This window comes from Genypterus blacodes, unplaced genomic scaffold, assembly GCF_046128005.1.
Source record: "Genypterus blacodes isolate CSIRO-AG114 ecotype Tasmania unplaced genomic scaffold, CSIRO-AGI_Gbla_v1 ptg000058l_1, whole genome shotgun sequence".
Classification (NCBI taxonomy): domain Eukaryota; kingdom Metazoa; phylum Chordata; class Actinopteri; order Ophidiiformes; family Ophidiidae; genus Genypterus; species Genypterus blacodes.
The window spans coordinates 4,296,187-4,312,333 of record NW_027466870.1 but is presented as its reverse complement, the minus strand read 5'-3'; the positions used below and the strand labels follow the sequence as shown (position 1 = coordinate 4,312,333).

The window sequence follows — 16,147 nt, the reverse complement described above, 5'->3', positions numbered from 1 at the left end:
GTTAATCTGTCACAGTGCTGGACGAGCTGGGCGCTGCTCGGCCGCGCTATCTGATTATCTGCACTGAACTAGTCTGCTATCGCCGGCCCTGCTGAGACACAAACATCCTGTATAAAGGGAGAGAGAGAGAGAGATAGGGAAATAAGGTTACAAGTAATACTAAGTGAATGCTTATTTGTTGGTGAAATAATAGATTTAAGATGATGTGAATGTATGAATAGGATAAGATGAACTGATATCATCCGAAGTTAAAGGAAAACCACACAACCAAGGACATTGTGTATCTGATTTCCTTTCCAAACACTCTTTAGATAAACAAACATCTACTTTGGTAATCAATCAATGTTGAAAATGCTCAATTGTACTTCCCACAGTGGCCAGCAGAATGAACATGGGCTAAATCTTTGAATGTGCTGCAATGCCAACACACTCTGTCCCCCTGTACAGCCAGCCAGAACAGACAGAGACTCACTGTAACAAATGTGGAACTGACAGAGGAGTGGAGGGGTTGAGATCAGTGCAGTTTCTCTTTCTGGATAAACTGCCATGATGTCGTGATAAGCAATGTTGATGACGCCATGTTGAGTTACTACGTACATCTCAAAGTTATTAAAAGAGGTGTAGCGTTTACTTTAATCAACTCATGCGCAGGACAGCACTGCCACCTTGTGGAGTGATAGTTAAGTGTTACAACATAACGTGCAGTAACTAATCCAGTGGGTATCAATATCTCTGTAAGTATATCAGTTATTATTTGTGTGGATATTCAGTTAAAATGATAATGCACCTCATTAGAGCAAAGACAAATATGGTAAAAGCTGAGCACTTTGTGGTTGTTTTCATATGGCTTGGAGTGGAACAGTGGAATGTTGTGGTGATGAGTCAGCTGATGACCAAGGGTCTGTGATGAAATGAAACAAAAGCCATGACCGGCCAAACTCTGAGAATGCACAGTCATGACCAGTGCTACTTCAAACAAATGCATTGTCCTATTCTGTTCCATTTCAATCAAAACATCCATCCCTCAATTTTCCACTCCTTATGCAAGTTGGGTCACAGAGGCGCCATGCTAAGCAAAGTTGCCAAGACGTCCCTTTCGTTCTGTAGCTATTCCTGGGAGATGCTTAAACATTCCTAGGTCAGATGAGATATATAATCTGTGAAATGTATTCTGGGTCTGCCTCTTGCTCCTGGCTAATTTTGATGTGAAGGAACGGTTGTTCTCCTGATGTCCAAGCTCCTCACCCTGAACCTAAGGGTGAGAGCTGGATCTGTGATCTCCATTCTTTTGGTCACTACTCAGTGCTCATGATCAAAGGTAAGACTTGGGATGTTGTTCAGAAAGTAAATGAAAGCGTTGCCTTCTGGCTTGGCGCTCTCCTCCTTCTCCATCCTACCCTCATTTATGTGCAAGACTACTTGAACTCCTTCACTTGGGTAGCTCACTCCCTTGGAGGTTGCTGATGCATGATGGAGTTCACAGCTTGTCTGCAAAAAGATGCAATCTCTATTCCTCTACTGCACTTTCAGACTTACAAACACACTGACACCAGTCCATATTGTGGTGGCCCCACACAGTTTTTCAGGGCAGAACTTGACCACGTTCCAAGGAAACAGGTCACACCCAGCCACCACACACACACCAGTTCCCCTCCAGGCCCGGCTCCAGGAGGAGGCCATGGTTTCCCTATTTTGGACGAGGTTCAGTACATCTGTCTTGTTGAGTCGGATTCATTAAAGGTTTTATTGAACCGTAGTCTGGCTGCGCACCTTGGAAAATGTTAGCAAAACCCTCCTAAAATGCAAAATCCTTACGTTCAACAAATTTATGACTGAAGGATTTGGAGCTGTGCAGGGAATAAAACAACAGATGGAAATAACGCTGTGCATGACTGATTAAAGCTGTAATAAGATTGCAAATAAACGCCAGATTATCTGTCAAAAAAAACATCATTTAGAGCCCAGAGTGGTTTTACATTAAAAATAATTTTCAATAAATATGTGTAAGAAAGATTAATTTGCTCATTCCTTAATTTACTGTCGTGAAGGACACTTTGTCTTTCTTACAAAATAATTGCCACCTTATTTAAGTCCAATTTAAATCAAATGATCTTGTCACTGGTCTATTTATCTCTTTGCTCTTCAATTGCCTTTTTCTCCATGCAACAGCTTTCCCTATGTACACAAAATCTCACAGACAAAGAGCCACATCCCAGTGTCCCAGCTTGCATAACCCTCCTGAAAGTCTTTTACTGGGGTCAATAAAAGACAGACACGGTTGCTTGATGAACTGCCCTGTATAATGTCCACCCACAGGATCTGCCAATGACATACAGCCTTGGATGGAGCCATTTGATTTTAAAAACAAAAACAAACAAAAAAGCTATACAGGTGATTAAAAGAAGCAGATGTGTAGGTGCAGACAGATGTGCAGATTAACTGAGGAGGGAATTCCAACTTCCCATAGGTGTAAATGTGAGTGTGAATGGCCAACCTGCCTAACTTTTATTCTGTACATCTTTGATGATCTAGAGTCCAAGTCCAAGTCCACAATCCCACCATCTCTTTAAGAGCCAAATCTATTTGTGTCCATTGCATTTGAAGAATAAATCTAATTTGTCACACTTGCTCTCCTCCTCCCTCTGTTGTTTACTCAACAGCTACTCCTCACTTTTACACACAGACATAGTCACATTCATTCACGTGTTTGTTATTCACACAATATTCCTATACAAACCAAACCTGTTACTGTAAATAGAAAACGCAGAGCATGCAGTTCCGCTGTCTTTCTAAAGAAATGTTTTCTGTTCTGCATGTTTGTCCTCTACAAACACCAGCATACCTTCTGACACTTAGTAGCTGGTTCCTCCAGGTGATGTAAACAGATGGAATCAGGAAAGTAAACAGTCGCAACTGGTCTTATTTGCTTATTTACTGCTAATGATGCTAAACAAATCCCCCCACAAACAATTGGATGTTAACATATCACATTACATTCATTCTTTATTCTCCATTTATTATTTTATAACATTCACATAGTCCTCATTTACGTTGTTCATTGTGGGCTCCAAACTTTTTAACTCTACAAGACAAATATTGATTTCCTGTAGCTGTAGCTAAAGTATAAATACATCTGATACTGCTCTCACTTATGGGAAAGGGATCCACACAGGAATCAAAGCTCTCTCTAAGAAAACATCCAGATGCAGTGTAGGTCAACTGATGTCTTAATGAGATCAATGTACTGAATATAGGATGTATATAGGCAATAATGATCAACAAGGATAAACCCAGGATTGATTAAAACATGTTTGTTTATCAGTACAGAACTGATTTTAAAGTCACAGTATCCTAAACTGAGCCTATGTTCTATAAATAAGATTAGCTGAGATGTGATCATGTGACATCCATGTCATTTGAAATCCTATGGCTGGATAATGTCACGTGTGGATAACACATACAGTACATTGACTGTGTATTTGTTATCTCTTGTGGAGTGATGCACTCATTGCTGCAGACAGATCCTTATATCTTTATCTGCTTTGCCAAATCCTGTCCGCTCACACATTCACACATATACTACAGTGTGAGACCAAGGTTATGACCTCCCTTGAAAGTGGACATCAGCAGTGAGCTACACATTTTTTTCAGATTGAAAACCTGGCAAAATAAGGATTTTTGACATTCTTATTTTCTTATGCCACATTTTTTATGTACTGTAGCCTACTCTTTTTCTGTAATATACATTTTTATTCAAGCATAAGTTACAAAAATGTATTTTGTTCTGTAAAAGGGTAAAACAGTATCAGTAAAGGGGGACTTTGATTTGATATAGATAGGGTGTTAAGATTTTTTATTATGAATGTATTTTTTATGGCTATGCTTTAGGACTTTCTATGGTTAGTAAAGCTTTACACTGTGCTTTCTAAAAGCTAAAACAAAATAAATAAAAACAATAATGGAGGTCAGCAAATATTAAAATTAAAATACAAAAACTAATACAACTGGATTGATAATGAAACAAAACTTATAAAAAGAAAACGGAACTAGTCCAGTGTTGCTTTTATGCAACTATTAACACGTGCTTTTGACACGAGGTGACATTTGACTTTAACCTTTAACCTGCAGACAGCGACTGTATTCTCTTTACTATAAGGAGCGAGCTGAGGCAATACTGTGTGCGCGTGATTTAAAAGTGCACGCGTAAATATAATGTATTGTTTTAAGTTTAGGATTTTTGGAATATATAAAGACAATGGGCGGAGTTAACGCTGAAATTCACGGTTTAAATATGTAACAATCCGGCACGTAAATATTAAATTTACTTTAAAAACCGAGTGCAAACTTTGAGTCGCTCATCGTAGTTGGTGAGACGTTGCGGCAATAACCGGAGTCGTACAGAGACCTACAACATCCGGGCAATAGTCAGCTCGCGCAGAAACGGAATGGCGGAGGTAAGTGAGCGAAAACGAGGAATGTATCGACCCGAATGGTGGAGAAACCGAGCCAGTTTGGAGGCTTAGTGACGCTCCGGGCGGCACACATGACTGCCGACGGTCAGCCCGGCCGGTAACGCCGGCTGAAAGGGAGCTGTAGCGGCATTAATGCGGGAAGGAGGGGGAAGAAATGGAGAATGTGTCCGGCGTATCGCCTCCCTCCGCGTTCTTAGCTTTTTAAAGAGCCATTCCCCTCGAACCGTGAGAGTAAAGCCGGATAGAAAACAATAGAGACCGGTGGGGTCGAACACGCCGGTGCCGAACTATTTCCGTGTGCGAACGAGCGAGAGAGAAAAAAGTTTGTGTGGGAGTTTGTCATGAAGTCGCTGCGTGTGTTTAGGAAATATTGAGAAGTAGTTATTTCCTTCTTGTGGCACACGGAGAGGAAGAGACGTTCAGCACCAAGTCACAGGAAAGCGCCCCTGGTCAAAGACAGCACCGGGACAAGCACCGGGGCTCGACTTTACCACAAAACCACCTCTTATAAAGTCCACATCGTCCCCGGGACAGCTTGACAAAAGTATAATCTTATTAACTGAAGCTTGGAGTCGGTTGTACTGTCCTATATCCTGTCATGTAGCTTACACGACCTAAAGTTGAGGACAAACTCTGCATGTGGCCTAGTCTCTACTTTCTCCTAATGTATTCAAAGATACGTGACTGCTTTGGGTCCTAAACTCTGTATTATCCCTGTTGACAACGTTTATTTTACTAATTGAATCCGTATTGTCTATGCTTGTCCACAAATATTTCTGATGTAAACAAACGTAAATAGCATCAGTAAACATTCATGGTTAAAGCTCTGATAGCAGATACTTAAGTTGTGTTTTGATCATTTAAAGGCTCATAAAATGTCATCTAATCATCATTTAGTACGTTTTAAGAGGACTATTACACAAATATTATGGAATATTCTGTCATTGTTTACTTGTTTGGTCGTATGAAATGTACAAGTGAATGATGCAGATGCAAGTTAAAAACATGGGTGGTTCAAAAGTCAGGAATCAGCTGAACTGTAATGGGATGAGCCAGGATCAGCTGCAATTTAATCCATCCTGGTGTTCGTGCACGTGCACCACTAATGTGCCTGTGTTAGTGGATGCACAGAGGAATGCACTGCTCCAGGGTGATCTGCCCCTGTGCTTTTTGATATGACTTTGAATGTCCATAGAAATCATTGTTTGTGTGTGTGTGTGTGTGTGTGTGTGTGTGTGTGTGTGTGTGTGTGTGTGTGTGTGTGTGTGTGTATCCTAGATGGGTGAATGGGCCCTGGAGCTCAGTGAAGTGATCCTGGCCTAGCTGAGATCCTGAGGCATGGCAATGAAGGCCCTCAGCAGCAGTACCCAAAGTCTGAACAGGCCTTAGAGGAGCTGGAGAAGAACTCGCCTCGCCCCATGAAGATGTCAGAGCAGCCGCACACTGTAAGTTCAAGGCTGTGTGAGTGTGTTGCTGTAACAAAGTGCTGAAGGCTGTCTTACAAAGTATTTTCTCATGCCAAAGGGAATGTTGTTACTGCATTCATAGCAATGTTTAAATGGTTTATATGTTTCAAAACACGAGTACACAACTGGCCTGGTAAGGAGGATTCATCACAAAAGTATTCCTGCTTTTGCAATCAGTTAAAGTGTTTATTTTGACATCTGTTTTAACAAGCACACTATCTTGCATTGCAGACATTTCTGGATGATACTACATACATACACACACATAATTATTTTTCCACAACAGTCTGCATCAATGCTTTCTTTCGTTGTGCAGCTGTTTGAATCTGAAAATAATTCCATGTTTTCTGCTGTTTCCCTCCTTCTTTCCCTCCATTTTCTCCCCAACACTTCCCCGTGTCCCTCTGTAATGCGATGTAGGCCAGTGAGCTTCCCCTGGAGGAGCTGCTGGCTCTGTATGGATACACAGTGTCAGAGCCAGAGAAGGAGACCTGTCCTCTCACTACCTGCTTGCCAGACATGACACTGGACAAGGTGAGACATGACCTGAGGGGCCTCTTTCATACTGGCTCATTCATACCAATGTTTGTGGAATCAATGTTGTAGGTGGGCCTTGAAAGCATCTTTCACGTTGTGGCCAGATTCCCAAAATGATGTGTACTTGTTTAGACCCTATAGTGTACATGATGAGCCAACATGAACTTCTTCGACTGTGCCGTTCCCACCACACGTTTTATGGAGCTTTGCGGTGTTTACTTTGTCTAATCACCAAATGATATGTGATTCATCAACAACTCCTCCAGGGCACGACTCATACTAACACAACCAACAGAGACTGTTAACAGGGAATCAAGATATTTTATATTCATCATTTATAGTCAGTTCAATTGGTAAACATTATAAACGTATATGTTAAATGTATTTGTATCTGCTTGAGCATCAACACAACAAGATGCTTTCATCTAGACATTTTGGTTATATAATATAATATAACATTTGCAATTTGTATTCTGATTAACACACTTACACACACATGGGAATATGGAACTGTGACTGATTGCCTTATGAAACAGGATTATTGCGTGTACCTTTTGTTATGTGCTGAACTTAACTGCTCTTTGTTTCTCCATCATTCCTTCTGTGTAGGATCAGATAACCAAAGATTCCTTTCCTGGGGAAGAAGAAGAAGAATCATCAGCTGATGATCTCACCCCATCTGTCACTTCAAACACCTCAGATCTGCTCCAACATCTGCAAGGTAACACACACACACACTCACACACAGAGTACATGTGGTCCATATTTGACATGCTGGTGATGTCTCTGTTTCAGTGCCCTCTTAGACACACACACACACACACACACACACACACACACACACACACACACACACTCACACACACTCAAAGACATACATGTACTCTTCAATATAATTTGTACATTTATCACTTTGGATAATGATTATGCTTTAACCACGTTGAGTACATTCAACATGGAATGGTATGTATGAATGTATGTATATATGAATGTATATACCGTGTAAGTGAAGACGAGACAGAAGGTCAGCACACAGCACGAGCTCAGACCCCCTCACACCGTGCAAGTGTCTTTCTCGATACAATAATCGAACAGTGGCTAATGAACATTTCACAGTTTGTCTTCCCTTTCATAACTGAAGCCTTGAAACATTGTGTGCATGTCAGAATGACTTCATTCTGACTCTGTGCACAGTTGAACAGAAACAGAGATCACTCCTGCGTCCTCCCTTTGGTGGAATATGTTGAGTTTTGAATCGGTTGTTTGCCGACTCTGCACTTTCTGCTTAGCTTGGCAGGACATTTCAATAACATCACTTGCCGGGGTTTATTTTGTAGTTAATGAAATCTTTTGATTTGTATTCTTCTATGTAATTAAATAAGGGACCTTCTTGGTATGACGGCAGCTCCTGCTTTGTCTGTCACTGTGTCAGAGTGTCATTCTGAACTAGAAGAGTGAAGATGTATTCAAGCCAACCTCTCCTGGTCATGATTCTGTTTGAGCTGTGATTGTATTAGTGCTGAGTCTACAGAACACTAAGAAAAGTGAATATAACACATGGATACTACATTTATGTCCTTATGTGTCCAGGGAAGACTGAGGCCAGAGCGTCTCTAGCTCGGTAAAACAAAGGAGGTGTCTTGCTGCTGCTGTTCTCTTTCTCTCTGTGCGTTTTATGCTTTGCTATATTAGATTAAATGTGTTTTATATTGTATGTGTTGCCCTACCTCCCTACACAGCTCTGCTACTCTGCTACTCTGCTGAGTTTCAAGCAGAGAAAGAGATTTTCCTCTCAATGGGATTTACCTGGTTTAAGAAATAAAGAAATAACCTCAACATCTGAAGGTTCAGAAATGCTGTTTGGGAAAATGATAGAGGAAACTGCAGAATAATCAGAATTTCCAAAAACATCTTTGATATCCTTGTATAAACTTAAGAGATTTTGTTCTTTTTCTTTTCTTTGTTAATTGAGTTTAATTTGAAAGGTTTTGTTCTCTCCCAGGTGGAGCCAAAGATGAGTCCTCATCAGACCAGGGCTCAGATGATACCTCTGTTCCCCCCAATGAAGAACACAAGGTAGGCAGCCGTTGGGACCAGGGTACATCTCCTCTTCTTACTTAAAAACAAGACTCTGCTAACTCTGGGTAGAACTCATATCCAGAGACTGGTTTGACGCTCAAAGCTGAGACTCAAGACATCAGCTCTACTGTTCAGTGTGCTGTTACTGTATATCCAACTCATTTCCCAACAGAGACATAACAAAAATCTGTCTATGATAACATGCAGACATCCAGATCAAAGTGTATCTAGTTGTACTGCACTTTAGTTCATTCTCCAAACAAACTGAACATGATGTACACTCTTTATCAGCGATAGTACGTCTCACATCTGACCTACAAATGGCTGTAATTCTTCCCAGACCCTGACAGAATCATTACATTCAAACAAAGCACTGGCCCAAAACCTAAATGGACCAGACAGCAACTGGATTCAAATGGAAATTAGACCCTGTAACTGGACCCGGTTTAGTATGGGTCAAGTGGAGCCAGTTGTAGATGTCCTGCCTCCAAGTTGTGTGACGCGAGTGTCAGTAAAGCGGTGTGTTTGACTCTTTCCTCAGGAGATAATGGTCGGCTCCATGTACCAGGCAAAGATCCCTCCCTCTGGCTCTTGCATCTACCAGGAGAGAGGTGAGCGCTGGATATCTTTAGGCTCTTTACAGTCTGCTGTCTTCAGACATTTGAATATATTTACTTAAGCACTGTGGGATTTGAGTGTGTGGACACTGAAAATCAACTTAGAAATGTTACAGGGGTTAAAAACAAAACTGAAATAGTAGATTGAGCATTGGATGTTTGAACTTGATGCATAGTAATCTCTCCAGCTCTAAGTTCATTTAAATTATTAGTTCTTTCTACATCAGATCTTTCATTTTAAGACGGCTGTTTAATCTACTTTCACTCTCTTTTTCTGTCCTTAATTAACTGTGCACTCTCTCTCTCTCTCTCTCTCTCTGTATGTGCATATTCTCTGTATCCAGGTTATGACAATACCGACCAGCTTCTTTGGAGTCCCGGGCTTCTGCCTGTGCAGGAGGTAGAGGACTTCCTGCTGAATGCACAGAGGCGAGGAGGCCAGAAGAGGGCAGCATGTACGCAGACACAAGAGGGCACCGTCCCAGACAATGAGCAGGTACAGAAACACAGTGTGTCCTAGATTCCTAGATGACACTGTTGCAGCTGCTGGCAGACGGTTGAGCGGTGTCCTCTGTGCTGCCACATCCAAAACCTGCTGAACCAAAATATAATTCATGTCAACATTACATTATGAGAGGATTGTGGCTCTCAGTGTCAGAATTATGTCATAGAGGTGTCACCCTCTTCATCAGTTGTGCGAGTGTTGCAGCCATGGTTACTCCTTGTGAGGTCCTCCTGTCTCTGTTTGCTCTCAGGCTCTGTATGAACTGGTGAAATGCAGATTCAACGCCGAGGAGGCACTGAGACGATTACGCTTCAATGTGAAAGTGTTCAGTGGTAAGAACTTTGCTACATAGTCCATCCTCCTCTTATACTGTTCTACCATGTCTCCCCCTCAAAAACTTTTAGTTGTAATCGCTCGCAAATTACATAATGGATTAGATCACTCAGTCACAGCTTGGTTTGTCCTCGTTTTCTGTTATATTAGCAAAATTGTTAAGATTTCCTAGGCTTGTATGTAATAACAAACCTGAAATACTTCACAACGTCTTTGCTGAAATTTAGAATAATTGGAATTTAAAAGGAGGGATGTGCAGCACTGTATTGTTCCTGGTGTTCCTCTTTGTCTTCAGAGGAGCTGTGTGCCTGGAATGAGGCTGAGTGCAGGAGCTTTGAACACGGCTATAGAGTTTATGGAAAAAACTTCCACCTCATTCAGGCAAATAAGGTGAGTCCTCTGAAGAGCAGCTGCAGAAATATGAAATGCAAATGTTTTCTTCTCTTGAATCCACCCTGGAAGTCAAAATGAATATTCAAACGAGCACAACTATCCTTTTTTTATTTGAATATTCATTCAGATGAGGGTGGCGGGAAATATTCCATCACCTTCGCTTCCTTCGCAGGTACGAACACGCTCTGTGGGCGAGTGTGTGGAGTATTACTACATGTGGAAGAAGTCAGAGCGCCACGCCTACTTTACCCAGCAGGCCACCAGGCTCAGCCGTAGGAAGTTCAACCAGCAATCAGAGAGCATGTGAGTACAGACCAGCTGCCACCTCAATGTGTGGGAGGTTGTCATGAAGTTTAATGTCTCCGTTATCGGGGGACAAAATAACAGGACGCACGAAATGAACCGTGTCTCCTGTGTCCTGTTACTTTGAAATCCCCACAAACATGATTCCAAGTGAAATGTAGGTGTCATAAGCTTAAACCAGGACCCAGATGCTCCTGCAGCATTCTTAGGAAATGGGGGTCTGTGCCAAGCTCACCCCTTATATCCTCGACTCTGTCTGTGGGGAGGAAGTCCAGTGAAAGAATAGTAACACCGCCCTTCTTCAGTAAAACAATATGTTCCTAATTTTTCTTTAGTTATTTCCAGTAGGTGTATTTTTGTGGTTGGATCTAACCCCGGCTGTAACTTAAACTATTGTTTAATATTTGACTGCTAAATCATCTGGGCTATGAACACTGTGAGCCATTGTTTTAATGAACCTTCCTGTCAAACTAGATCTTCCTGTTATGTGGATGTCTCTTAGTGGTGAAGCAGGTTTCCAGGAATTGGTTGGATGTGATGGAAGGCAAACATTCAAATGGGTTCGAAATTGTGTCCCGAGGGCCGGTTCATAACAGTTTGTGCCTGAAATGCAAATTGAAGAAGCTGTTTATGTTTCTTCCCAGTAATGCAGGAAGAAAAACAAAAATGTTGTCAGACTGCACCAACTTGCAGAACTTTATAAACTCTTCTTTCCAACAATTCACTCTAGCGTATCTTAATCTCCACACCAAGTCAGTTAATGCCCCTGTGGTACAGTTTCAAATACACAATATCAATATAAGATGCAGTGCTGAAAAAATGGTTTATATTTGTAATCTTTCCACCCCAAAAGTTTTTCCTGGATTTCTTTTCTCCAGAAACAAATTAGCATATTTAATATCAGCTGTGTCTGTGGGTGTTTACAACATCAACTCCTACTGGTCCTGAAGGGTACAGCATGAGCCTCCCACACGTTTCCCCCTCCATGAGAAGTCTTGCGTCCACAGGTGAAAGGAGGTGCCTGCTGACATCATGAGTCACAGAGCAGCATATGGCTGTCTGCCCCCCTTCTTGGCCGTCTGCAGCCCTCCTTGGTAGCCTGTGGGGGGCCGAGCAGCACGGAGAATGGGTCGCTGCAAACTGGGAAGAAAGAAATCACAGAGCAATACAATACCGACCTCAAATTAAATTTGCTTTTCAAATTAAACTCACTTATAGGTCATTGCATTGTAGTCTGCATGAATCACACTGAAAACCACTTGAGGATTCCTTTCATCTGCACCATGTGTTTTTAATCTGGACATTCAGCCATGATTACTAATAGTGCTTCCACCCACTACAGGGATTCCACAATGTTTTAAGTTTAACTGAGCTTGACGGCGGTTGTGTTGTGTGTTGCAGGGAGGATGGAGAACAAGATGGGGAGGTGGAGGGAAGCAACAGTTCCCAAGGCTTGTTGTCTCACCGCCCCATGCGATCACAGAAGCTAGAGTCGTCCTTACCTCCACAGTCAAGCCTGGACCTGGACAAACCAGGTAGAGATCAGATCAGCTGGCAGAAGCTGCTCACATCCACAACAAGCACCATGAGTTTGTAATAGTAGTTCACCAAGAGAAGGTCAGAGTCACAGTGACATAGAGTTCTCATGGCCTGTGTCAGCGACAAAGAACTTTTTGAAAAAGAAGCACACTTGTAACACAAAAGGAAATCAGATCCAGTTAAAAAGGATGTTTAGGCTGGTTCCACACTTTCTCTAGCACTTAGCCCTCTAATTTAACAAATATTAGCCATCAAAAGCCATCAAAACAATATTTCCAGTTGATCTGTGGTGAGAAAGAGCTCCGTGTTCACTCCACTTTTTATCTCTAAACCACTGGAAAGCCATTTCAGAATTTCAGACATATTTGCCAAATCATATCATTTTACACTCCATCTTGCCTAAGTGAAGCACTTTGGATTCTTTGTCTATTTCACATCTTATTCAGATTTCACCTTATTATTCCTCATTGTTATCATTTATTATTACTATAAGCATCATTATGTGTTAATTCTCCACCTTTGTATCGTTTGTTTTGTCTGTTATTTTCTGTACTTCATCTGTGTGTGCATTGTTTTTTGTCTGTGTGTGTGTGTGTGTGTGTGCATGCCAACATTGACATGGTGCTCCAGAGGATGAGGGCCGTCCCCGACGCAGACGAACGCCCCGCTTTCTCTTAAAGCCCTGACCTCAGTCCACACGGGCCACAGAAAGCAGGTTGAGCCTGCAGGTAAACCGGCAGGAAGACAGAAGAGAGAAAATAAATGTTGTGATTGTTGTGAAAACTTCTTGGAGGCAGAATGTGCAGAGCTACCAGATACTGTGTGTGTGGTGTGGAGCATTAGATAGTAAATATCACATTAAGATAACAACAGTAAAAGTCAACAGTAAAATCTGGCTATTTAATTCTTCAAACAGCAGGAGCTCAAACTCTCAGTGGTTGAACTGTTTCACTGAGTAATAGTTTGTACTTTGGCCGCAGGTAAAGAAGTTGTCTGTTATTTCTGTGGTCCAGACGGTGAGTTGGTGATGGGCCTGTCCGACCTGTGTGCCACTGGATGCCCTCAGCAGCTGTTTGGCTGTCATTTTTGTCTCCCATCCATGGATGACCTGCAGGATGCCGGACCAAGCAGTTGTTGCTCCTCAGCTTCAGCTCAGCTCCGGTCCCACTCCTCTCCCCAGAGGTCCCAGTGGGCCTGTGGCAACCCTGCATCCCTCTGTGACAACCAACACCTCCTGGGCTCCTGCTTCTACCAGCTACACATGCACGGACCGCTTGACTCTGACGCCTCAGAGAGTGGCACCGGTGCCCTCCATAGGATGCAGGTGGAATTTAGCCATCTGCCATCTGCCTCATCTTCTTCATCTGCTCTCCTCCCGTCTCCCTTTGAGGCCTTTGGCAGCCTCCTGCAAGCTCCTTCCGTCCAGCATTCCCACCCTCTCACACAGTGACGGGACTGGGGAAAGATTTATCAACCTAACGCACATTTATGATTTGGCCTGAGAGGAGATCATTGATTGGTGCTGGTGTTTACACTGGAGTGCATTTTCCAAACTCCCTCTACTTGTATATGTGAAAAACAATGGACCTGCCACCTGTGTGAGGGGTCTTCACTTCAGACTGACCCCTCTATCTAAACTCTCAGCTGAGGCACATTGAACTCCTTCTGTTCTGGAATGACAAGTGTGTTCATCCCTCCTTTCAGCTGTCCATCTTAACACTTTGCTTCCTGGCTAGATTGGCGATGATCACATGCTTCTGTCTGCCAGCAGTGCAGGTGAGCCGCAGTGACGATGCAACCTCACCAGGTACAATTTCCCAAAGCAGTTGTTGGATGATGTTCATCTCTGTTAACTAATTCTCTCACAAACCAGCAAAGAAAGGCCTGCAGCGCCACGTTTGTGTGCCATCATCCAGCGTTGCTCTGTGTGTCACCGCAGCTGCTCGTAACTGTGGCCTCTCTTTTTGGATTCAGATGTTTGCATTAGTCGGAAATCCCTGCCTCCAGCTTCCTACCTGCAGATGTTTGGCGTCGGCCTGTATACGAAGAAGTGAAAGTAAATGGTTTTGACTTGAGTGGAATTCAGGTCAGACTGTTCTTCAACAGGGGATCTGGATTACAGTTTTGGTATTTGTGGAGTTTTGTCCTCAGTGGGTCAGGTTTTCCTGTGGTGCAGTGAAGGTTCAGTGCTTTGTCATAATTCCTGCTCACTGTGTCACACATGCACAATAGGCATCAGATAACCTGTATATATTGTGTACATTTACATACTACTCAGGTTCTGCAGCTTTGTCTGTCAGTGTCTTCTGTTGTAAACCTTTTTTTTAACACACAGTTTCGTGGATATGCCACAGCTCTTTGATATCAGGATGGAATTGAGGAAAGCTGTTGCAGCCCAAAGGTCCTGGTAACACGGAGCAGTTCTCTTTCCTTTCCCCGGGGGAAATGGTTCCCCTGTCTGGTACCCATTACTAACTGTTTGTGTGCTGGATCTCCTAGCGCCCGGCTAACTTTGTGTCCTTCACGATAAATCATCCTGAACAAAAACGATCACTTAAACAATGCACAGCCCACGTGACAAATGACCTCCAGGCAGATCAATATGTGATAAAGGGGGCAACTGAAGTCTCTCTGCTGTGAATGGGACTGATCTAACAAACCTTCTCCTTCCTTTGAAACGTTTCCTTCACCTTCTTTGACGACTCCCTCCAGACATGTTGAAATATACTGAACAACATTTAAGAGAAATACCTCATGTGTATATATGTTCATATTTCAAATGATGAAATATGTTGAAGCCCATAATCTGGGTTTAGTGAACGGTCAGATCAGATCACGATTGCATTCACACCATCGGTTCATCACGTTTTCTGGCCGACATCACCGTTTTTACGTCCCGATACTTTAATGCCCCTCGCTATCATATGTCAGATTTTGATGTGAATTTGAACACATTTTTTATTCCAAGCTTTTAATCGTGTGGAGGCAGCTTCACTGGTGGCATAGAGACGATGACACATTTGTTTTGATTCTAAAAATCTAATCTCACGCAGAAAGAGAGATGAGATTAATGTACAAAGTTTATAGTAAAGATATATTTTTGATGCATTTACATAAAATAGGATGCACAGCTAAATTTGATAGGAGCTTTAAGATTCCTCAACGGGAACATCTGCGTGAATATTTAGTGATTTGTTATAACAACATCTTGTATTCATGTATACATATGTGGTATTCATAGATGTCAGTATGTTAGAAGATGTCTGTCTGTAAAGAGACGACGGCAAAGTTCCCTCCATTCTTCCTCTATTTATTCCTTCTTTCTGTCCGTCTTCATGAACTCCTCCCGTGTCCCCGTTTAAGGCCGAGCCACTCGAGATCAATCAATTGTTGATTGTTTACATGACATCAATACCAGATCGGTAGTGCTAACACTGCCCTCTGCTTATTCTGTATTTTTACCTTTTGTTTTGCAATTTATATATTGTACTGCTTTTGTTCTGTTGGTTCATAATTATTATATTTTGTAAAAATAATAATGATAATAATAAAATGATCAATGGTGAATTAATGACATGCCTTGCTTTAACTTTAATAGAGGATTGTTAGTAATAGTTGTGAAATGTTGTCATATCAGCAAACCAGCCAACATGAAGAACAAGTTTCTGCCCAGACAGCTTTGATATTTATGAATTGTTTTGTACCGTTACCATACAGCAGAGTAGAGCATCTACAGGTTGCTGGCAATAGAAGGATTGCCATTGTGTTTGTGTGTATGTGTGTGCCTGTGGTCACTACATAAGGGGAGAATATGCAGTAATTAGGCTGCACTGCCTTGTAGATGAGAGTCGGCAGTGTAGGTGGGTCGGCCTGGAGAGGAGCTTAGGCTGAGCAAACAAATCC

At 42.2% G+C, this 16,147-nt stretch overlaps 1 protein-coding gene across 2 annotated transcripts; it reads left to right on the top strand.

Moving 5' to 3' along the window:
• The first annotated feature begins 4,168 nt into the window (after positions 1 to 4,168).
• Positions 4,169 to 13,390, top strand: mier2 (mesoderm induction early response 1, family member 2). Of its 2 annotated transcripts, none has more exons than XM_076153616.1 (13): positions 4,169 to 4,454; positions 5,751 to 5,917; positions 6,359 to 6,472; positions 7,085 to 7,196; positions 8,478 to 8,551; positions 9,096 to 9,165; positions 9,516 to 9,667; positions 9,927 to 10,008; positions 10,305 to 10,399; positions 10,575 to 10,705; positions 12,107 to 12,240; positions 12,875 to 12,972; positions 13,258 to 13,390. In XM_076153616.1, exons 2-12 carry the CDS (start codon positions 5,891 to 5,893, stop codon positions 12,928 to 12,930), a joined length of 1,047 nt encoding a protein of 348 aa, XP_076009731.1. In that variant the 5' UTR covers positions 4,169 to 4,454; positions 5,751 to 5,890; the 3' UTR covers positions 12,931 to 12,972; positions 13,258 to 13,390. The 2 variants fall into 2 exon arrangements, with proteins under 2 accessions (XP_076009731.1, XP_076009730.1); XM_076153615.1 differs by having other exon boundaries at positions 13,225 to 13,308.
• Positions 13,391 to 16,147: the final 2,757 nt, after the last annotated feature.

Bases quoted from the DNA above. Each gene is read 5' to 3' on its own strand.
- mier2 (XM_076153616.1), top strand. From the start codon at position 5,891: ATGAAGATGTCAGAGCAGCCGCACACT. The intron at 5,918-6,358 runs GTAAGTTCAAGG...AATGCGATGTAG, and splicing joins TGTCAGAGCAGCCGCACACT to GCCAGTGAGCTTCCCCTGGA. The intron at 10,400-10,574 runs GTGAGTCCTCTG...CTTCCTTCGCAG, and splicing joins ACCTCATTCAGGCAAATAAG to GTACGAACACGCTCTGTGGG.